Source organism: Podarcis liolepis, assembly GCF_965112155.1.
Source record: "Podarcis liolepis genome assembly, chromosome: 17".
Taxonomy (NCBI): Eukaryota; Metazoa; Chordata; class Lepidosauria; order Squamata; family Lacertidae; genus Podarcis; species Podarcis liolepis.
The window spans coordinates 12,329,517-12,352,932 of record NC_139571.1 but is presented as its reverse complement, the minus strand read 5'-3'; the positions used below and the strand labels follow the sequence as shown (position 1 = coordinate 12,352,932).

The 23,416-nt window shown below is 42.0% G+C and overlaps 1 protein-coding gene across 2 annotated transcripts in view; it reads right to left on the bottom strand.

Annotated features, from left to right (window-relative positions):
* TRPC4 (transient receptor potential cation channel subfamily C member 4) overlaps positions 1–23,416 on the bottom strand; it is a 69,493-nt gene that overhangs the window by 32,331 nt on the left and 13,746 nt on the right. For both annotated transcript variants that reach the window (XM_083483313.1, XM_083483314.1), the window contains exon 3: positions 3,771–4,289. In XM_083483313.1, coding sequence (XP_083339439.1) covers positions 3,771–4,289 — 519 coding nt within the window. The remainder of the gene's footprint in view (positions 1–3,770; positions 4,290–23,416) is intronic.

The following is a 23,416-nucleotide window of genomic DNA, read 5'->3' as shown; positions in this document are numbered from 1 at the left end:
TTGTGCAGACAACATGTTGGAGACAAGGAGAGCAAATCAATCCTAGGTCAAGATATTACATCTTGTTAAGGTAAAGGTAAAGGTACCCCTGCCCCTACGGGCCAGTCTTGACAGACTCTAGGGTTGTGCGCTCATCTCACTCTAGAGGCCGGGAGCCAGCGCTGTCCGCAGACACTTCCGGGTCACGTGGCCAGTGTGACAAAGCTGCTCTGGCGAGCCAGCGCAGCACACACGGAAACGCCGTTTACCTTCCCGCTAGTAAGTGGTTCCTATTTATCTACTTGCACCCAGGGGTGCTTTCGAACTGCTAGGTTGGCAGGCGCTGGGATCGAGCAACGGGAGCGCACCCGGCCGCGGGGATTCAAACCGCCGACCATGCGATCGGCAAGTCCTAGGCGCTGAGGTTTTACCCACAGCGCCACCCGCATCCCTTATTACATCTTGTTAGTATCCCATAAAAACACTGGGGCTGGAAATAGAAAGGCATACAGCAAAAAGCCAAAAATGTGAAATAATTGGCACGAAGGAGGTCAACCCTGTTCCACCATACCCTGGGACAGACTCATAGACTTTGGGCACTTCCAGATTAGCTATTTTCTGGTGGGATTCCATCACATACTGTTCTATCTAGCCCTGACCTGGCACCAGACATGAGGTCCTTGAAGGATCAACCAGATACCCCAGGTCAAGAACTTTGAGGAGCTAGGAGGGTCCTGTGAAACCAATGCCAAGTATGCCCTTGAGGGGTCCTCCAGGTTGGGACCTGCTGGAGAACTCCTGGAGCTATCAGAGGAGGAGGTAGCACCACCCATCAGTTCTCAAGAACACTGGCGCTAAAATATTTGGGTCAAGGCTAAAGAAAACATTACAGTATGCATCTGTGGACTCAAAATCAGTGGTCTACTGATGAGTAAGGGGTATACACATGAATATGCAACTAACATCAGCTGTGGTCAGGCTGTGGTCCAGGAGGCCAGAGTACATAATGTCTCCTTCCCGAGTCTTTCATTTGCTGGAAACAACACAACCTTGTTTCTAAGTCTAGTTCCCACGGCTTGATGAACTTATGATACTAATCTTGGACTGTTTCCTAGACCGATTCCCTGTGCTTGACCTTGGTTTGTTTGGACTGTGCTGCACCACCAACCCTGACTATTCTGTTGACTAATTTGGTGAAAGGCTTATGCCTCCTGGGATTGGGACCTTAGCCCCTGAGGATATGCACTGTTTTTACTGATGTCATTGTTACTGAGGATTTGTCCTCTTAATGGTGTTGCATTAGTCACAAGTGCTCCCACATTAAAGTTGATTTGTACTTTTAAAACTGATGAGATGGTCACATGGCATAAGTAGCAATCTGTGTGTGATCCATAACTTTTGGCACATATCATTAAACTTTTCATACCAGCAATGTTCCCTTTTTTTCTTTTTTAACTACTGATGTGCTATGGTACTATGGCAATGTGCCGAATTGAAGTTGCTTCTTTGTGAAATAGCTACTCCCACATGCTTCCTGTTGATGCTGTTTTTGTGGAACCGAGTGAAGGTTTAGCACAGTAATCACAGCCTGAATATTAAAACTGTAAAAGTGGAAGTATGGTGCTGGCATGCTGCCATTCTGCAAATAACTTGTACTTAAAAGGGGGATGGGGGAGAGATAAAATTGCTGCCCACCTGCTCTTTTTTGCTGCTTGCTGGCAGCTATGGTGGTTCCACTTGTGTCGGGGGGGGGGGGTCAAAGGGAAGCTTTGTGACTGGCTCAGCCTCTTAAGGTTCTGTTTTGCTCAGAGATGGGTGTATGCTTAAACGCAGAACAATGTGATGGCTGTGTGTGTGCAGAGCAAGAGAGAAACTAGAGAGGTGATTGTGTGCCACTGCAACACAGAGGCAACTGACGATTTATGTATTTTCCTCCTTCTTTCCCAGCTCCCTTCCTTCCAGATGTCAGATCTTTGCCCAGCTACAGGGCACAGGGAGGGAAGAAGAAATCAGTCTTCTTGCTGCAGACTGAGAGAAAAGAACAGCTGTGCTACTGCTGGTGCTTGGAAAAAGCAGTGATATGGCAGCACCGTATCATACAGCACATCTAACTTCTACTTTTGTAGAGGGGGAGGGTCAATAGAGTGGATGGTGAGGGTGCAAAAAATGGCCTTGGAATTGCTGGAGGATGCCAGTGCAGAGTTAATAATGCAGGAGTATTGGAAAACATTAATGTAGCAGGAGGAGGATCAGATAAATACATTATAAATCCACATTGAAAGTGTATAATGCTTATTGCTGCATAAACCTGGTATAAGACATCTGTCTGGAGTTGCTCAGACTGGCAAATTCAGGTTGTGCAACTCAAGCTGTTTGGGAGGTTGCATGCAACAAGTCTGCTTCCCCCCAAATTCAGACTTCTCGCACATCATCAAACCTCCCCGCAAGCCAATTGGAAAATGGCCAATATCATCTATTCCTGCAAAAAAATCAGGATGTATGTTCAATAAACAGATATTCTGGAAGTGCCCTTACAAAAGAGAGGAAATCATTTTTTAAAAAAATGGCTGAATGAGTTGGATAGCAGTGGTTCATTGCAGAAATCAAGCTTTATGAATTAAATTTTTCATATGCTACATTAAAGGCAGATGGAATGGACTCCACAAAAAATAATCTAGGGTTCTTCTAGAATTCTCATGTGATGGGATTCTGTGCAAGCAGAAAACGGCTACATATTCATAACTGATCTACAAATTGTTGCAACAGATGAGCTGTTTGGATAGAAACAGGCAGGTTAATCCAAACAGAGATGCAGGCTGAGATTCACTTAGACAGTCACCCCTCCTGCCTTGTGTGTTTCTCATTGGAGCTTTTTACACTCCCTCCACACATACTTTTGAACAGTCTCTTCCCACTACGGGTTAATCACAGACTGCTGTGAGAATATGCCTCAGTTTTAAAGGAATTTTATTGCTTGGGATGATGGAGCGGCATTAGAAAAGTACAATTCTAAAAGCCCACTTGGGGCTGCAGAATTGGTAGTCATGTGGTTCTTGGAATCTTAGCCATAATTAGTTTCCTCCTCCCTACAGTCTGATTTCAGGTAACAGCTAATTAAAAGGCAAAGGATGCCATCTGTTAAAATGGAGCTTGAGGAAATTGCTCAGCTTCGACGAAGTATCAAAGACCAAATGAAACCTCTGCAATATCACAGTTGTTATGATGGCTTTCTAACTTGGTTATACTTTTGTTATAAAGCATAAAATGTTAAGGTGGCACAACCAAATAAGCAATACACAGACATAACTAAATATCATCTTAGGACTGTTTCTTTAAATGAACTCTGCTTTAAAAATATTTGTATTTATGTTAGCTATTTGCAATGTCTGAAAATCTAGCTGGGTCATTCCTTGAAGCTGGATTCTCATTTACAGGAAGCAACTATTTGCAGTAATGCACATTGCTGCTTGTGGAGGAATTCTAGGCTGTAAAATGAACCAGAAAATACTTCTGTCTTTCCACAGAGCTTAACGTCAGGCAGATCTACTAACAGGATCTTTTTTTCAGGAGAGAACACGAGCAGCAGTACTTCTGGATTTCTTATACGCTGAAGTATTTCAGTTTCTTGTATCACAAGAGCCTAATAACCGAATGTGCCCATTATTTTTTTTAAAATGAGACAATATGGAGAACAAAAGACCTTGACAGCAATTTGTCTCATTTGATGGGTATATCATCTATCTCATACATTATTTCAATTAAATCAGAAAAATATTCTTCTATACACTTACCTCTTTTTGACGGTACTTAATTGCCAGTTTGAGTCTTGCAAGTTCATTACCATTCTGCTCTTCTATTAGACTGTTATCATCTCTGTAGTTAAGAATAATTTCAAGTTCCCTGGAACTCCGTGTCTGATCCAAGAGGTCTTTTGCAAATTGCTTGCATTGCTGTGATAGTTCTTCATATTCAGATTTAAACTCATTCTCCACTTTGCTCAGTTCCTGAAGTTCCCAACTTAATTGGAAAGCTGTAAGAAAAGGATCCTCGCTTGACAGGGAAATCAAAGATGGACTTGAAAGAGCTCTGTAGATATTGAGCCTGGATCGGGAATGGCGAAGGCTGTCCACATCTGAGCTAGAGACACACTCCACACAGTTACAGCGGACTTCATGCGGTCTGGGAACAGAAACACCTTTCTGTACTAAAAGTTTTACGATCTCATAATTGTTTGTATGGGCAGCCAGGATAATGGGTGTGATGTCTGGTGTAAACTCTGAGAATTGTTTATCCAAAAGGATGGGTGGTACCTGTGGGAAGGAAAGCGAATACAGTTATATTGGATAGGTGTTATCTGTGGCTCAAGGTACAAGATATCAAGGTATAATCATACAAGGACTTATCCTTTTGGGTAGTACAAACCCATCCAGAACACAACTGAACTGGATAGATTACCTACCTGCCAACAACATCTCCATCTTATCTGACCTACACTTTATTTGCTGCCCTCCAGTGACTCAGCCATTGATTAAGCTCTTCCAATGTACTGCCTGAATCTGATGAAAATGAGAAATACAGCTGGGTGCTATCCACATGCAGATGATACCAAACCTTGCGCAATCTGGTTTCCTGACCACATGGAAGCCTATGTGCACACATCTCTATGTAAGGAGGCTTTCTCTTTGCAGACATCTTCAGTCAAATGTGTGGCAGGATCTATGGCCCTGAGGTCGGGATGTCCTGCTTCCCCTTTTCATATATTGCTAACATCTAAAAGGCTTGCTTTCACTGGGGAGAATCTATCCCAGTCTTAAATGAAACAAGAGAGTGAGGGGAAAGACGCTAGGCTGGCTGCTCTTTTATTCCTCAGTTTCAATATTTTTGCATTCCCTGTTTGTTCACCTTCTTAGTGTCGCCGTAATTATTTCTGAGATATCATTACCTTCCTCCCCCAAAAAGACAAATGCTTGTTTTGTACTTCTTATTTACCTGCTGTAATACTGTATATAGTCTGGAAACAAGTATTGTCTCCTGGTAATGCTCCTACCATTTCTATAAGGAAGAACAGAACCTGGCTTTGCCTTTTTACAGTAATTGCTCCTAACAAGTGATGAGAGAAATAAAACAGCGTGAGGAGGGTTTTTGTTTTGTCAGTAAATACAGAACAGAGGAGACTTGATACGTTATAGAAGCAGCTATTTATAGTGCACAGGTGCTATTTTTAAATCACTTACTGATGGTGTGAATATGAAATGATTCTCATAGATACAATCCTGCATTTCCCTCACTATTTGTTTGAATGGACCTCTGCCCAGTCATGACAGAATTCCTTTCATTCCTTTTCCATACCTGAAAATCCCCCAACCACTCCCAATTAAACTTAGGCTGGTTCTTAGATAAATTCGCTTTAAATTCAGCTATTTCTCCATATTTGTAAGCATTTGCTTCCATTCAGGACCTTCAACTTATAGTTTCTTCTTGTCTCACTACTGTTACTAATGGTTCAAGAAATACTATCAATGAACTAGGGCGGGAGTAGCTTTGCCCTGTTCCTCCTTCTATCTTGGAAATTTCCCTTTTATTAGGAACATTGGTGCTGGCATGGTGTATATCATATCCACCCATTTACATAGGATAAATCTTTTAAATATGACTTAAACTTTCCTTGTATCTAAAAGAAAATGCAGGCAGCTGCCATAAATTTTCAATTGCATAAAAGATAAATAACTGTTCGTATTTGTTTGCCTTTTAAAAAGGCTTGTTTTGTCTTTTTGAATATATTTTTTAACACTTTAATCATCTTGTTAATGCTGACATTAGTGTTTTATAGTCAAAATGTGAAAGCGTTTTTATCCCCCCCCCTTTGTGAAGAGAGGGAGGCACTGTGGCTTCCTCAGAGCTCTGGTGGGCAAATGGGGCATCTAGATGTGCAGATGAGTATTCTGGAAGTGGGTGGACTAAGAATGCCAATGGAGAATTGGTGACTGATTGGCAGAGAAATAAAGCAACAGAAGCTTGCATAGGCAGTGGGGTCCTGAGCAGGAAACAAAAGAAGCCAAAATGGAAAATAAAGGCACAGGAAAGCAAGAGAGAGAGATCAGCAGAAGGAAAGCAAGCAAGCGAGTGAGGACAAGGGTTGGAGACAAAGACAAAGAAGAGGTATGCTGGGGTTCTGAAGGTACTTGGCATCCTCAAGCTTTGGGGAAGAACGAGAAAATGCCTCACACCCTTTTTGCATGAATGAATTGTCCACTCCTGTGGTATAACACCCACCCATCTAGATCATTAGTTAATGGTTCTCCTATTCATTCTACAAAGCTTGTAGAGTGTTCAGTTATTAATCAGTCTGGGTCTGGTGCTTTGGTTGCTTTTAATTCTTTAATTGTCTGTACAATTTGTTGGCATCCAGCAGTCTCAAAAGACAGTGGAGTGCACCTCCAGGGATGAAGTCATACTGTTGTGTTAGCAGCACCAAAGTGAACTCCCTGAGGCATAAGCCTGGGCAGTGAGTATGGAGATACTGGGCTGCCCAGACAACAGCTCCCCTCTTGGCCTTGCTGATGTGGTCCAAAGGAAAGTAGAAAAATACGTTTGGCACAAGCTTAGTGGCAGGAGTTGCTGGAAGGAGGCATACAAGGCACCATCAAACCATCTTAGGGGCTACACTCTGGATTGGTGTAGGGTTTACTCCTTAGTCTTTTCTTCTCCCAAAGATGTCCCACAAGGCAGCAGAGATTTAGGGTCAGAGCTTTGCTTCTCCTAGAAGGGCTACCTTCCCAGGTTGACAAGCCCCATCTGCCTCTCACTTTCCTCTACAGTTTGTGTAGAAACCACCTTCTTGACCATTGCGCCCACTATTGGTCTTGTCCACTCAATCCACCAAAGCCTGTCTTCGAATGCAGAGGAAGTCCTTAACTCACCAAGGATTTAAGAGTCATCAGCTGCCCTAACATGGTTTAGCAGGCCAGTTGAAGCCATTTCCTGGGGTGTGGCCACTGTCACATGCTGACAGCTTCTAGGAGCCACAGGTGAGAGCTGAGTGGAGAGTGGGGACCAAAGGTGAGCAAACTACCGCCCCCCCCCCAAGGTACTTCCCCTCCTCTAACATCCCATGCATCCCATTGCCTGTACAGGCATGTTTTATTAGGAGAACTTTGAACTGAGATGCTGGTAAACTTTCATGGGGACTTCTTTTAAAATGCAAACTGATGAGGGCATGTGGAGAACTATGTTTAAGATTAGGAAAAAATGAGAAAGTGAGAGAAACCGACACTGACATATTCTCTTATTCTTACTCACATTCTAAGATTCTGACCTCTTATCATTGAACTCAAACTTCTCCTGTTTGTTTATCTTGTGCAAAAGAGTGCCCAATACAACCCAGGTTACTTTGAGGGCTATACAAGACAGTCTTAACATTATGTAGGCTGGGCACAGCTTTATAGGTCTGAGATAACAGATTTTGAAATTAGCAGCTGCCCTGCAGTTTGTTACATTTACCCTCCATACAGGTTCAATAGCTTTGAAAAGAAATAACGGAGCTAAATAAAAATAGGTTTTCCATTTCTGTTATCACTTCTTGCACCATAACAAAGGGTCCTATTTTTCTTAATACCATAGAATTGTAGAGTTGGAAGGGACCTGGAGGATCATCTATTCCCCTGCAATGCAAGAATATGCAGCTGTCCCTTTTGAGGATCAGGCCTGCAAACTTGGTGTTATGAGCACCAGACTCTAATCAACTAAGCTAGGTTTCCTACACTGGGCTGTTCTTGCCAAGAAAATATCTCCGAAGCTGTGGATCATTTTACATCCTCTCCCTGGCCTGAGTTTTGGTTGCCCCTGATTTCCCTGATGCCTCTATAGTCTTGCAAAGAGTTAAGTCTTCCATCAGGTGCATATCACTGTATACTGTGTCTCCATGAGGAGCTCCTTGGGGGAAAAATAAAGGTCTCTTATGAACGGCTCAACTGTTTCTCTAGACTTCTGAGCTCTTTGATAAAAGCAGGCCCTCTCAAAGAAGACTGTTGGCTCATAGTCAGCAAAAGTAAATTTTTATAATTTATAAATGTTGCTGGCTTTTTGCCTGTAACATAAAGAAATGAACTTCGGTTCAAAATTCCTTTGCTGTGAGGCAAAAAGAAGCATTCCCCCCCCCCCCCCTGTTCATGGCATACTGCAGGGTTACTAAAGCTGAAGGTGTCTGACACACTGCATGTGATTTGGCTTGTTTTTCAAAGCTCTACAAGTTTGAAACTTAACTTCTCTGGCACCATACCAGTGAAGGTCATAGAACATCAATCAGCCATGTTCTTCACTGTCTCAAAGGAACAGGGACAAAAGAACAAAAGGAAATTCTCATCTCAGTCAAAACTGCACCTTGACCAAGCCATAGAATGGTAATTTCTCCTCTCAGTTAACAATGCAAGTCTTTCTCCTCATTATATTTCCCTTTGAAACAATGCAGATTAGAGAAATGTTTTTGGGAAACTGTGAGTGAGGACTGTGTCAACTCTCATGCTCTGTAAGTTGTCAGAAAGTTGTTATGGCATTTCAGAAATCATGGTAAAAAGAACCAATGTGTTCAACCTAAATGTAAAGATATAGGGAAAAGAACACACTCCCCCTAGTGGTGGAAGAAAGTACAGAGCAAAGTAGCATCTGAACCCAGCATGCCACACTTACTTGAATGGATAGAGTTGAACTCTATGTTTTAACGTAACTACTAGAACAAAGTTGTTGTTAATTTGTACTGTATATAAACAGTACAGTCATACCTCGGGATAAATATGCTTCAGGATAAGTATTTTCAGGTTGTGCTCCGCGGCGACCTGGAAGCAACGGAGCACGTTACTTCTGGGTTTCGCCGCTCGTGCATGCGCAGATGGTCAAAATGACATCATGCGCATGCGCGGAAGCGGCGAAAGGCGACCCGCACACATGCAGACACACAGTTGCATCTTACGTTCTGTTCAGGATGCGAACGGGGCTCCGGAACGGATCCCTTTCGCATCCCGAGGTTCCACTGTACTGCCCTTCATCCAAAGATCTCAGGGCAGTTCACAACATAAAAATACAGGATAAAAGCACAAAATAAATAGTAGTGGACCATAGCCCATGGTTTGAGAAACACTATTCTCGGGGTTTTGTGATAGTGGCATAAGCGGTAGGGGTGACAGTGAAGCCTGAATATTGGAGAGGTTGGGGAGCCAGAAAGGCCCTGGGTTGTCATTGGCTCAGCTGCTCTAATTCTAGAGAAGGTCAGGGCAGGCAGAAAATCCTTAAGCAAAGAGGAGGAGTAGAAGAGGCAGAAGCCTAGAAAAGAAAGAATGAAAGGGGAAGGATGTAGAAACATGAGTGGGAAGAGAAACTGGGAGAAAAAACAAGCTGAGGAGGGATGCACAAGGCTGGGTACCACAGAGTTCAGCACATTGCTTCACAGATTTGAAGTATCGGGCTGCAATACTTCTAGTCAGGTTGTAACATGTTTGGCAACAGCTTATGATGGGATTCTTCTCCCTCTTGCTTTTGCCTTTTAGGACAGATGTTTCCATTTGTAAGGTTAAGGGTCAATTAATGTTTTAGACTCAATATAGGAGCAGAAATGAACCCTGAGACTAGTTTGGAATAACATTCTAAGTTGGGAACCAAAACATTCCATGTTGGTTTACAAGTTTAGAACTCACCATCTGATATTTGTGTGATGCCTTAGTTGAAAATTTAAGACCTTAGGATTGTAAAAATATAGACTTCTAGTGTATTATGCCTGCTGTAACTTTGCAAATCATAATACTGACAAGGGATTGAATCACTCAGTATTTGCACAGCAAACCATTATAAGCAGTATATAAACCTTGATAAACTACTGTAAATGCCATTTGTCAATTGTATTCCTAATTATTTTCTTCTTTACCTTGCTCCATTTCAGTGTATTGTTATTTCAACCAGTATGAACATAAAATATTCCTTTCTCCCTTCTGGTCATAATAATGCATTAAATTACAGACTGGTCAGCACATTGCAATGTGAGTTGGTATACTGTGGTTGCCATGGGTGTAAGCAAGAAAGTCCTTGGTTGAAATGTCAGTTGTTGATGTAGTAGTAGAAGAAAAGTCTCCAAACTTTTTTCTATGGACACATTTAGAAATCTAAGGAACTGTTACAGGCACACCACAAAATAGTAGCAAATGTCATCCACCTCTCCTAAAAAGCCCTGGGCACCACCCAAAAGCAAAACTGAATAAATTCCAGATTTTAAAAAATGAAAGGGTCATCACCATAGTCACCATATTGGGGATTCCAGAATTATAAACTCACTAGTGAACTGCCATGAGATCTTATGATGAAGGGCAGTATATATAACAACAACAAACAACAACAACAACAATAGCAGCAGCCTTGGAAAAGACACTAGCTCTCAGCCCCCACTCCCACTCCCACCTTTAGTATTGAGTTAATATAGGTTTTTTCTAAAGTTAATTTTTAGCATATATTTAATGTGTACATTCTCCTAGGAGCTTACAGCAGCATACAGGTCTTACTCTCTTTTATCTTAACAATATCCTTGTGTGCTAGATTTAGGCTGAGATGGTGCTGCTGACCAAAGATCACTCAGTATTTTTGTTTCACATTTAGCCTGAGGGTGGTTTTGTGCAAATTAGTTTCCCTCACCGTGGTGTTTGGTTGGTTCTAATAAATCAAAGGTATTGTGTGAGTTCTGCTTTCAGGATATGCAGATCATCAAGGAGATTATGACAGCAGAGAACAAAGTGGACCCACATGAAGCAAGCAAAGGCAACATTGGGACAAGCAATCTGGTTAGTACAACCAATCCAATTTATTCAAAGAAGTGAATCACACCACACTAGACAGGGCAGCAGAAAAACTAGCCTACAGCAAGAACCAGAGTAGTCCATCAATATTTCTAACTACGGTAACATCTGCATAATGAACTAGTGCTATGAGAAAAGGAAAAAAATTATCCCCTTTGACAATCCATCTTTAGTCACAAAGTGATAGCTGGGTTCTCAAACCTTTACTTGAAGTAGACAAGAACCACAGGCACAGTTTAGCCCTAAATTAGTTTGAGGTGCTCAGTTTGTTGAATTGTTTGCATAGACAGTAATTCTGGCAGGCAACTGACTACACTGAGAACTAGAGTACTAATCTGATTGGCTTCAGGTTTATGCATGGGTTTTTTCCCATACAGAGAAACTTGTTAGTTTTAGCAATTCTTGCAAGTCCACCCGCCTCGCAAAATTGACATAGACCCTGGAGCTCTCATTATCTTGGAAATTTCAGGAAAGCAGCTACAGGCAGCTAAAGGTATATTTGAGTGCAGAATGAAGACTGAAAACAGTTTCCCTTCTCCCTGTCTGTGTAATGTTGCTAAACAGTTTGACATCTCTGCCTTTGTCACTTGCAGCAGAGTAATTCCACAAGCAAGGGAAATACAAGTTCTGAACCATGTGCTTTAATTCTGTGCATAGTAGACATTTAAATAATTCAAGCTTCAAGAGGTCAAATTTCTACAGAAGAGGTGCTGTAGAAATGTAGAGTCATGATTTGCCCAGGAGATTGTGATGCAATATATAGCATATAGACTATTCCCAAAGTCTTGTAGGAGGAGCATAGCGAAAGAAGGCAAATGCATTGTCATTATTTATGTGTCCATGTTCATACATCTGCTGAATTTAAATGGGTCTGTATATCTGGATGTGACTCACAGTCTCCTCAATTATGATTGTTTCCCTGGCATAACATCATAAATAAAGACCTATCTGTCTTAGTGTGAAGGGGGAACGTTATTGACATTCCAGAGAGCATTCTCAGATAGGTTTGTCAGAATGAAGTGTTCTTGTTTTGCTTACAATATTTGCAGTCACATTCTTCTAAAAAGGAAGGCTGAATTGAAATACAGAGTGGAGAAGCAAATAAATCCTGTTTGGTATTCAAGATAAGGGAGATCAGGGGCACAGAGTTATGCCTCAGTCCCTCTGGTGCATCCCTTTTGCCCTGTTTATAGCCCTCCATGAGTTGGAGGGCAAACCTCTAAAGCAGGGGTTCTAAACTGTGGAGGGAACCTCTAAGAATATAGCAGGTGCCCCGTTTCACAATTCTGCCCTCAAGCACATGGAGGGCTGAAAACAAGAACATGACATGGTGGAGGGAGGTGGAGCTTCAAAATGTTGTCCCAGTTCTCCCTCATGCCATTATTACTGCAGAAGCACACATATAAGGCTTTAGTCTTTCACCCCAAGGTGTCTGCGGCTGTCTGCAATTTTTCTAGCAATTTCCAAGATGGTTGTGGAAGCTGATTTGAGGGTAATCACAATTATGGAGGGAGCCTGTGTGGGCATCTGTATTATGTGTGCACCAGGTAACATGCTCAGCAGCAATTTCTCATGGTGGTTAGGAAAAATGCCATTAAGATTAAAGCAATCATTGCTGACCATATGCATAATTGCCCAGTCTACATCTGCATTTATTCAGTTTCAACTATATACTGCAGCTGATTCATGTAGCCAAAAATATATAGTGGTACTTAGGGTTAAGAACTTAATTTGTTCTGGAGGTCCGTTCTTAACCTGAAACTGTTCTTAACCTGAGACACCACTTTAGCTAATGGGGCCTCCCACTGCCGCTGTGCCACCGCTGCACGATTTCTGTTCTCATCCTGAAGCAAATTCTTAACCTGATGTACTATTTCTGGGTTAGCGGTGTCTGTAACCTGAAGTGTCTGTAACCTGAAGTGTCTGTAACCCGAGGTACCACTGTATTGTGCAAATCAGCCTTTAATTGATTAGCAAATGTAGGGCTCTTTTGGAAGAAAATTCTCTTTGTTTACTGTGCCTATACAATAATAATCATCATCTTAAATTTCTTCATTTCTATTTTTTTCAAAATATTTTCCTCTGGTAATCATCCGCAAAAGTAGCACCAGAGGTATACTGTTTCTGAGCATATTGATTCATTTAGCTTCTCTGGCTAGTAGCCACTAACTGTCCTCCACCTGCTTTTTAAATTATTAAATTATTATACATTAAATTATTAATGTGGCTATGTTTTTGGACATCACTTTAAAAAAGGCTAAGGCAAGATAAATTTGTAGAAGGTTGGCAGATATCTAATGAATATAGCAAGGGGTTAAGTTTAATTCATAAACCTGACAGTTCAGAAGTCAGGTTTGACGAGGATAGGTGATTTTTTATTTAATACTAGAGGTTGCACGCCTGCCAACTCCAGTTGCCAATCCTCTTGCCATTCCCCACATTAAACCCCTAGGGCTTGCCCCTCTCACCCCATGCAACTGTAATGCTTGCTTTTCACATTCTTAAGCCCATGTCTATTTTATTGCCCCACCAACCCATGCCCCCTTCTTCCTCACTTTTGTGCAACACCCCCACCTCCTTTTACACAAGCCACCTTCATGGTGACCTCCTGCACCTTCCTCTTCTTGCACACTGCAATGAATACTAACCAACCTTTTCACCTTCTGCCCAATTATCCCCTCCTATGCTGCAGACCCTTTCATGGCCCTGATTTCATCTCCACCCCCATTCTTGTGTCTTCTACTCCCTTTTTCCAACCTTCTTTGCACCCCCCATTTTCACCCCTTTCCCTTCTCCCCCTTCTGCTAGCTTTCTCAACTCTTCCTTCCACGTACATCATCCCTGTTTCTATGCCTTCTCTCTCCTGTTCTGCAACCCCTTTGCTCACGTACAGCATGATCTATGTTACTGTATCTGTAAGATTAATAGAATCTTAAAAGCAAGGCTGTTTGTTAGCTTGTTCAGTTAGAGGTTAAGTTCAGTTGATGGATGTTGTACATCAGAGGCACCGAGTTCCAACGGACATTGGGGGCCTTGTCATGTGCATGTGATGTCAGGGGCAGACTTTGGTAATATGGGGTCCTGAGCAAGGACAAAATCTTGTGCACTCACACCCAAATATTTCTTATTTTCACAATAATTCCTTTGGTAGCGTTGCTTTTTTATGGATCTTCTCAGGAGGTCCCCATGTAAATATAGGCAATATTGTTATTGTTGTTTTGTGCCCCCTCAGCTCGGTGCCCTGTGAGAAGGAATTGCCTGAACTGTTCTAAATCCACTGCTGGCAGAGCACCCATTTCATGTATATTTCCTGGAACTAGGGAATTATCCTTGTTGTTATCAGACAGCAACAGCATGTGTGTGTGTGTGCACGTGCCCATGGGTTTGTGTGTGAAATCCATATTGTGTGATCTCTCCAATCAGGACCAGCAGAACACAGCTAACTTTCTACAGTAAACATTAGGCTGCCTGTAGGTTAGTGAAACAGCAGGAGTAAGTGTACTCTAATTTTATGTTACATCACATTCCCATGACAGCCATAATAAAGATTCTTCTTGTTGTTGTCAAAATTCCTAATGTGCCCTTTTGCCCAGAAAAAGTTGGCAACCCCTGTTCCAGGTAATTGGGCATGACTTTCAACAGCAGTCTAGCATATTCTACAGCTTTTTCAGATTCCTGGCATGCACTCATCTCCTCTTTTACATGTGAATATACACATCCCTCATTTTCTCTTTAAAAATAAAAAATAAATAAACCCTGCTACTGCAGACATGTTGCTATATGCCCTAAGTTTGCTGTTTTTGCCACATGAAACAGATTCTGTCAAGGGAAAAATAGTGTGTGATCAGCTGGGCAATATTTGACATGCAAAGTAGCTAATTTCTTACATTATCACAACTCCAGTTGCCAGCAGGATGTGTGAAAAGCATAACAAAGAGAAGATAATTGAATTCCAAAAATAATACATATTCATCAGGAGGCCAACTAGTGGATAATCTTCATCATAGCTGTGCTTTTCACCACTATAGAAACCATTGTTATGTTGCCCTTGAATAAGGAATCTGTTTAATTTGTAATGAGGACTGGCTGCAAAGTTGCTAATTTTCTATTTAATGTTGTTCACCCATCTTCAAAAATAAGAACAGTAGGTCAAGGGATTTAGCAGGGATTTTACAAATGGATGTAACATTATCTTCCTGCTATATGGATTTGAAATTTACATGGTTTTTGTTGTTATTGTGATGGGTTTGTGGGTGCTTTGACTCCCCTAAATGCCTGTGTCTAATAGCTGCTGGGTCTAATTGGTGTTGGGAGTTCAAATAATGCTTGGAGTATTGAAATGGGCTGCCAGATGCTGGATTTAGGAAAAATACAGGCCAAACTAGCTTTCCCATTCAGGAAATCACCCGGGAGAAGAACCATCAGGGAGAAAAAAAGGAAGGTGAAGAGCCATTAGGAAAATATAGGCTGTGCCAGACAGCAAGGGGATGGAGCCCCTCGTTCCATGGAGTGATAGTTAGCAAGTTGAGTTCAGGACTGCAGGGGTGATTATGTGACCTGGGGGAAAGCGGTTGCAGTCTGTTAAATGTGGCAATCTGAAGGGGGGGCGGTCAGAACACAATATGAACTGACAGTTTGAATCCAAGGCTGCAGCAATGGGAGACACAGGACCCTCTTAAAGTGTAATGCTGGAAACCCCCTCCCAACCCACATCATAGCCTCAGGTTGTATATATGTATAAACCATATATATATGTGGCATATATCAAAAGGACACCACAAAGTCTCTGCTGTGTCTCATTTCCAAAGGAAATACAGACCCTGGACCCCTGGAATCTTGCACCACCCAGAGACTGGGGTAGTGTGTAACATTATGTAGATATTTATTGTGAGCAGCTTGTAGGGCCTTAGTGGCTGGGGGAAAGAGAGGTAGATTTAAAAGTAAAGTAATAAAGAAGGCCAGTTGGGAATACTTCACTAAAGTAATGGACAACTGAAGTAAATATAGGCATCTGAATACAATATTCTGAACCAGCTTGTTTGAACCTTTTCTTCTGTGTCAATACAGAACTGACTCCAACCATGCCTGCAGCACATGAGTCACTAATTTTAATGGCACAGTGCGATTCTAAGGGTCTATAACTCAATGACTGAGCCAAAACTCTGAATGCAAAAGACCCAAGGTTGACGCCCTGCTATTTCTGCCTAAATGGATCTTGGCTGGCAGACATGTGGGGGCAAGCTACACATTTTAACACAATGAAGTGTGGCCAAGATGGGATTAAAATTTTGAACCACTTGGGCATTGCCCAAATTGCTGTACTCTCACCTATCAAAGAGGGCTAACAAGTCATTGCTAGTGGCAGTTTTGTGTAGCAAAGTGTTACAATATTGCAGGTGTTAATGTAGTGTTGCAGCTTGGGCACCATATGAAGTGATAATTTAAGAGAAGAGATGCAGGAGTCATCTGTGCTGTGATAACAAACTAGATGGAAAACCATCCAGGGCCTTCAGAATAGAACTTCTAATGCTACTGCAGAAAAAACTGGGCTCTGTCATAGAGATCCAAAATAATAAAACCAGGTCATATGACAAAGTACTTATCATAAATAGTAGCTTATTGGCTAAAAAAAGGTAATTAATGCTACAGGGCAAAATAATCGCAATCATAAACTGTAAAATAGGTTGTAATTGAAATAGCTGCAAAATACATTATAAAGATTAGCCTTAGTGACTTGGATTTAAATTGTACAAAGATCTTTTCAAAAATGAAATGCCTCATTGAAACACTAGATGGCATTTAAACTATAGTAAAATCAATACAAAGTTAGATTGTTCGCTGAAAATACGAACACTAATTGATAGCAAGATCTTCTAGCACCTTATAACTTGTTCATTTTGTTCGACAATAAAACAGTCCAGAAAGTAAAAACAACCAGAGATGCAGACTATAAAAAGCCATTCCTTCTACCTCTCTCTCTGTGGCTTCTTCCATGAACATTAATAATGAGCTAAGAGGCTAATCATGTCAGGTTTTTCAGCTTCCTTACAGCTGATGTAAGGCAGAGGTGGTTTTAGGGCAGGACCACTGGTTCCCAGTAAAGGTCTTGGAGTCCTCCTGCTTCCTTTCCCAAAGCTGGGCAAACACTTACTGAGCTTTGAGAAGGAAGCAAAGGGCTCTAGGACCCTGTCAGAGTCTTACACCTGCTTCCCAAAGCCTGGCACAGAACTTCAGCTCAGGTTCTGTGTCAGGGCCTGATGCTGGGTTCAGCATCTTCACAGCTTGCATGACTGGTCTTCTTGAGCCAGCTCCTTCCTCCTCCTTTGTGCCAGGGTTCTGGCTGTTTTTCAGGTTCAGGGTCATGAAATCCAGGATCATGTGCACTAAATATAAATAATAAATCTGGGCTTGAGCAATCTGGGAAGGTTTGGACAGTGTTTCCATGAAAGATGAGTGCCTTTGAAATTCTCCATAGAAATAACACTCCGTAGAAGCAAGTGACTGGAAAACATCCCCAGAACAGTTGATCCATTGCAGCAGCACGGCCAAAGATGGAACAGTCCATGGGAGTACAGACCACTGCAAAGTAGTGCAGCACCTTAATCACTGCAAATGCTGCTGAGTTTTGTTTGTTCTCTCTCCATCTTGCACCCACCCAGGGGAATAAATAGTAGCTATTATTAGAACAAGAAAGGGGGCTGCTTTTGCCCATTTTGAAGGAAGTATAATTCATGTCTACAAAGTCTGTGGCGTCTATCAGAGCAAAGCTGCAGGTCAGAGGTGGTACAAAACATTGAATGTCTGCCTGAGGCAGGTAGCATCAATGCTATCACCCTGTTTATTCACACACACTCTGGAACATTTAGTACTTTGCTGTGGCTAATGTGGCATTTGTGCTGGCTGTACCTTGGCCCCAAGCCCCCTCTTCCCTCTGAGAAAGGGCCAGGAGTCCTTCAGAGCAAGGAATTTGGGCAAGGTGACCCAGCAGATTGCCTGTGTGATGGCTAGAAATCTTTTTTTAAAAAATGGTTAAAAGTTTTCAATAATAAAATACAAAACAGTAATGCAGTGTGTGGCATTACCCTCTTTTATTTAATCCCTGATTGGTAGTGGTCCTTCGTGTGAGCAATACAGGAAAGCGAATGAAGCAGCCAAGGAGTAAAATGGTACCAAAGCAGCAGAAGTAGCAAGGGAGAAACCGTAGTGCTAAAAGAGAGTTAATTATTCTGTCCCCCTTCCACTGCACTCCCATTCATAATTTTCTCCTCCCCACATTGCAACTTATGAGGTAGTAGATTACAATGGCTATAAAGGCAATGCTATTTGAAAAGAGCCATAGAATCACAGAATTATAGAGTTGTAAGGGACCCTAAGGGTCATCTAGTCCAACCCCCTGCAATGCAGGAATATGTAGGTGGTCCATATGGGGATCAAACCCATGTCTTTGGCATTATCAGCACTATGCTCAAATGGGAGGGTTAAAGTGCAAAGGTTGATTTCTAAAAGGGAGCTAGAAGGAAGGAAATGATTAAAGCAATGTTTTGGGTTCCCAGTGTTATGGGAAATGATTAAAGCAATATTATGGGCCAAGAAAACAGTGCAATAGTTTATCTACATCTGAATAAATTTTGCATCTATTTTGGAGCTGTTAAGCAGATGCTCCATCAAAAGTGAATGGAAAAAGTGTGGCTATTCTACTCCAAATGTTTTTTTGGGGATCGGGCCTTTGTTTTGGCAGAAATTGAAACTTACTAACATTCAGCCCAGCTCTCTATGGAGTGCAAGGTTTTGTTTTGTTTTGTTTGCCTACAGATATCCATAATGTATCCAGCACCAAATAGTCACTGAAAAGTGAGCTAACCTCTTCAACGCTTTACTTACTTGTTCATGTTCCGAGCCCAATTCACTACTGCTTCCTAGGGTTTGCAACAAATCAAATGATTTTGTTCAGGGTAAGCAGTGGGGAACCTTTTTGGCTTGAAGGGCCTGATCCTTATCAGTATCAGCCTTTGCAGGTCAAAGTTGACAGGCAGGTGGAGCTGCCCACCTGTCAAAATCCCTTGTATGGGGTTTGCACTTGGGAACCACACAACAAAGGACAACTGAGCATATGGAGAACAAAGTGGTTGTTTTTCCCTCATCCACCATTAATAAGGATGGGACAAACAAGGCTGAAATTTGCAAGTGACAGCAGCAAGTCGGACTTCTAGGCTTTGTTGCTTGATTGGGAAGAGAGAAGCTTAACACTGGGTTCAGGAGTGCCAGACTTCAGGCACTCAAACCCAACACTTAAAAGTATCTATGATATATGGAAATATGTAGCTCACTTCATAGTTGGGATTTACTGCAGTATTTTGATGTAGCCTGATATCCTTTTTTTGGCTTTGATTTACATAGCTTCCTTCTCTCATTTAGTTGTGCTAGCCAGCAATCAGCTCTGAACATAAATAAGGATATGTGTAATAAATCAGACATTCTTGTAGACATCAGACTGTGCAATATATATATCACATTTGAACACATTTTTAGTTCTCTATGTAACTCAAAACTTGTTTGCACTCAGATAGGTAAGCTGTTGTAAAGATCAAGTATCTCAGTTCTGCAAAGCCTTGTTCTGTGTTGTTTATATGTTGTGATTTGATATATTGCTACTATTTGCATGTCATTCTTTGTGCTGGAACTCTGAGTTATTCTTGCTTGTGAAGGGAAGTATTTTAACTTATTTTGGTCTTGGATGTTTGTTCCCAAGTCCATTTCTATGTGCACTTGCTATGAAGCAATTCTAATTTTTCTAGAGCGGCATTTGTTACAACTTCAGCATGCTTCTTTAATTATCTAGCTACATACCAGAGACATTATAGAATCAAACTCCGAACAAAGCGGGGACAGAGGGTGGCGCTTGGGGGGGAACTGTCATCCCGCCACTCCTTGGTGTGTGGAGTGCCCCAGGGTGCGATACTCTCCCCGATGCTTTTTAACATCTTTATGCACCCCCTCGCCCAGCTTGTCCGGAGTTTTGGGCTGGGCTGCCATCAGTATGCTGATGACACCCAACTCTATCTGTTGATGGATGGCCATCCTGACTCGACCCCAGACACACTGATCAGATGCTTGGAAGCTGTGGCTGGATGGTTACGTGGGAGCCGGTTGAAGTTAAATCCTTCGAAGACAGAGGTTCTCTGGCTGGGACGGGACGATATGGGATTGAGGGGGCAACTCCCATCTCTTGCGGGGGTGCAATTAGTGCCAGCACCGTCTGTTAAGAGTTTGGGTGTAATCTTCGATACCTCCCTCTCCATGGAGGCGCAGGTTGCAGCTATAACAAAGGCGGCATTTTTTCATCTCCGCCAAGCTAAGCAGTTGGCTCCTTACCTCTCTAGCCCTGACCTAGCCACTGTGATCCACGCGACAGTCACCTCCAGACTGGATTATTGTAACTCGCTCTACGTGGGGCTGCCCCTGAGACTGACCCAGAAACTCCAGCGGGTGCAGAATGCCGCAGCGAGACTCCTTACAGGGTCTTCGCTGCGGGATCACATTCATCCGGTGCTATACCAGCTGCACTGGCTCCCGGTGGAGTACAGGATCAGGTTTAAGGTGCTGGTTTTAACCTTCAAAGCCCTATACGGCCTAGGACCCTCGTATCTACGGGACCGCCTCTCCTGGTATGCCCCACAGAGGAACTTACGGTATTCAAATAAAAACATCTTGAAGGTCCCAGGCCACAGAGAAGTTAGGCTGGCCTCAACTAGAGCCAGGGCTTTTTCGGCTGCGGCTCCAACCTGGTGGAACGCTCTGTCACAAGAGACAAGGGCCCTGCAGGACTTGACATCTTTCCGCAGGGCCTGCAAGACAGAGCTGTTCCACCAGGCCTTTGGTCAGGGCGCAGCCTGACTCCCTCCTTTGGCAATCTTTACAATACTTTAGTTTATGGTTGCCATCAATTTTGATTTTAATTAATTCATATGATGTTTTTATAATGTTGCACTATTTTAGTGTTAGCCGCCCTGAGCCCGGCTTCGGCTGGGGAGGGCGGGATATAAATAAAATTTATTATTATTATTATTATTATTAAAGCATTGTTTGGCCATATAGACAACTAACTGAGATGGTCCCTTGATGCAAGTATATCTATTTAACATTGACCAATGAAGTTTGGAGGATGACACACATATCCTGTGAGGGGCGTTGCTGACATGAATTAGGTGTGTAGGAGTCATGTTATTCTCAGGTGGAAGGAAAGTGTGTTCAGGGGGCATTCAGGGTCATGTGCTTAGCTCCATGCTCAAACTCATACTGCTTTTCCTGCTCCCATCATTGCTGTCATTGCATTCAGCATAATGCCTGAAACAGGAAGCCTTCTCTATGCATAGAGAAACTGTGTGACATAGTACGAGACTAAATCAGAGCTGGATTATAATGGTGCAACTACAGCAGCTGCTCCAGGATCCATGCCACAAGGAGCCTCAGACCCTCACATGCACACTTACTACTCACATACAGACCACAGACGTATCCATGCCTCACTCAGTCATATATATATACACTTCACTCATACATCTCTCCCTTTCTCTCTGCCCAAGTGCATATCTCCCACACAGACCACACACACACAGCTAACATATTCATATTTCTTTTGTACACACACACCTCTCACAGACCATAGGTACAAACAAACACTTCCCCCTTTTCACTCACACATTCACACAAGGAGGACTTATGCATCCAAAGCATGCCATATTCAAGCAAGATTAAGATTGGTTGAAACCTTGGAGCTGTACTAATTTTCAGGGATGAAAATATTTAGAGAGAGTGGCCCATCCTTTATAAGGATTGTGGAGTTGAGAATGCATTTCATATGAGTGAAGTTTCATAGTTTGTTTCCATCCTACTAAAAGTAAATAAATGGGCATAATCCAGACAAATACAAGCATTTATATGTCAGTCTGATGTCAATGGAAGACATGTAAGCACACATTAATGTACCAACTGGAAGGATTTGAATGTGCTTAACTTTGGCTGAGTTGCACTATGTGCTTTGTCCTACGTTTAATTATCTGCCGTTTCTGTGTACCGAGAAGTATGTAACTCAGCATTTTAAAAATTAACTTTCTGCAATCCAAAGTGTGCCCCAAGGAAAGTTGGATTTTATATTATGTATTAAATAAGCAAATTAATATATTTGTATATTTTCTCTTATGCATAATGTATTCTGCAATGTTTGCTGTTTTTACATAATTCAAGCCCCTCTTCCATCTACTGGAATTATTATTCAGATTGGTCCTTCCTCCTGGCTTCTGAGATTTCAGAAAGAAATTATATGTTCAATGTCATGTTCTGAGCTCTTCCTGCACTCCTGTGGAATTGTGGCATATGCAGAGCCCTAGTCATAACTCCAGAGCAAAGTAAAAGACAGTAACAACAACAACAACAACAACAACAACAACAACAACAACAACAACAACAACAACAACAACGTGATTCAGGAATTTTGCAGCTTTGGTAAGGTTCATTCTGGGTTCTTTCTTAGGGAGAGGTTTTACTTATGTAGAATTATTACTGGAATTTTGAGTCACAGAAGAATATATGAGGTCTGAAATTACAGGATACAAAATAAGCAATGTAGTATTCTGTATGAATAATATTTAGAAGAGGATACAGAAATTTCTCCTGTTCTCTCTTCCAAAAATGGAAAGATAATAAGGGGGGGGGGGGGAGAGAGAATTCCAAAGGGGAATTGATTATTCCCTTCCATTCAGACTGCATAGCATTGCAGCAGTGCAAAAACAGGGATGATACATTGAATGCTTTCACAATACAACAATGAGCTCTCATTATGCTATTGAAGAAATGAATTATACGTTTTACTCCTCTTTCACTACTGAATCCACAATGAGAACAAGATAGTGTAATTAAATGATACCTTATGCATTGTGAAATGCCCCCAGACATTTCAATATGCTGTTCATTTCAATATTTTAACAGTGCCCTGATAATGTATGAAAATTAAAGCAGACAAGAAAAGACCAGAAACTTACATCTATTTCTAATCTCTACACAAAAATGTTCTAGCACATCATTCAGGAGTGCAGGTCTTATATTATCTCTCTTGCCTTCTATACATGCTCGGATTTTCTATTTGCTAGGACTCTTCCCGGTGTTTCTGACTGACACAGAGCAGCATTTGCTGCAACCTCAGAGCTACTTTTTGCAGTAATCTCACTTACCAATCTGCCTTCACCACACCTTTCTCAACATTTCAGGGAGTAGAGCACCTATCAGCTTTGCATAGCACTTTACTATAATCCTCCACTCTTCTCCTATGATATTACTGCCATTCTGGATACACACACTGTGGCACAGCAGGATGCCCACTTCTGCATTTTAAGCCACTTCTCTTCTCCTGCCTCATTGGCTGACTCTTACCCAAGGGCTCTGACATTCAAACTATTCTCATCAGAAGCAGGAACAGAGAGGCACAAGGGGACCTAGACAAATGTTGGATATCGGATACTCTAAAGCAGGTCTTGGGAACTGCTGGTGGCGAGGGAAAATATAGGTACAGTGGTACCTGGGATTAAGAACAACCCTGTTTACGAACTATT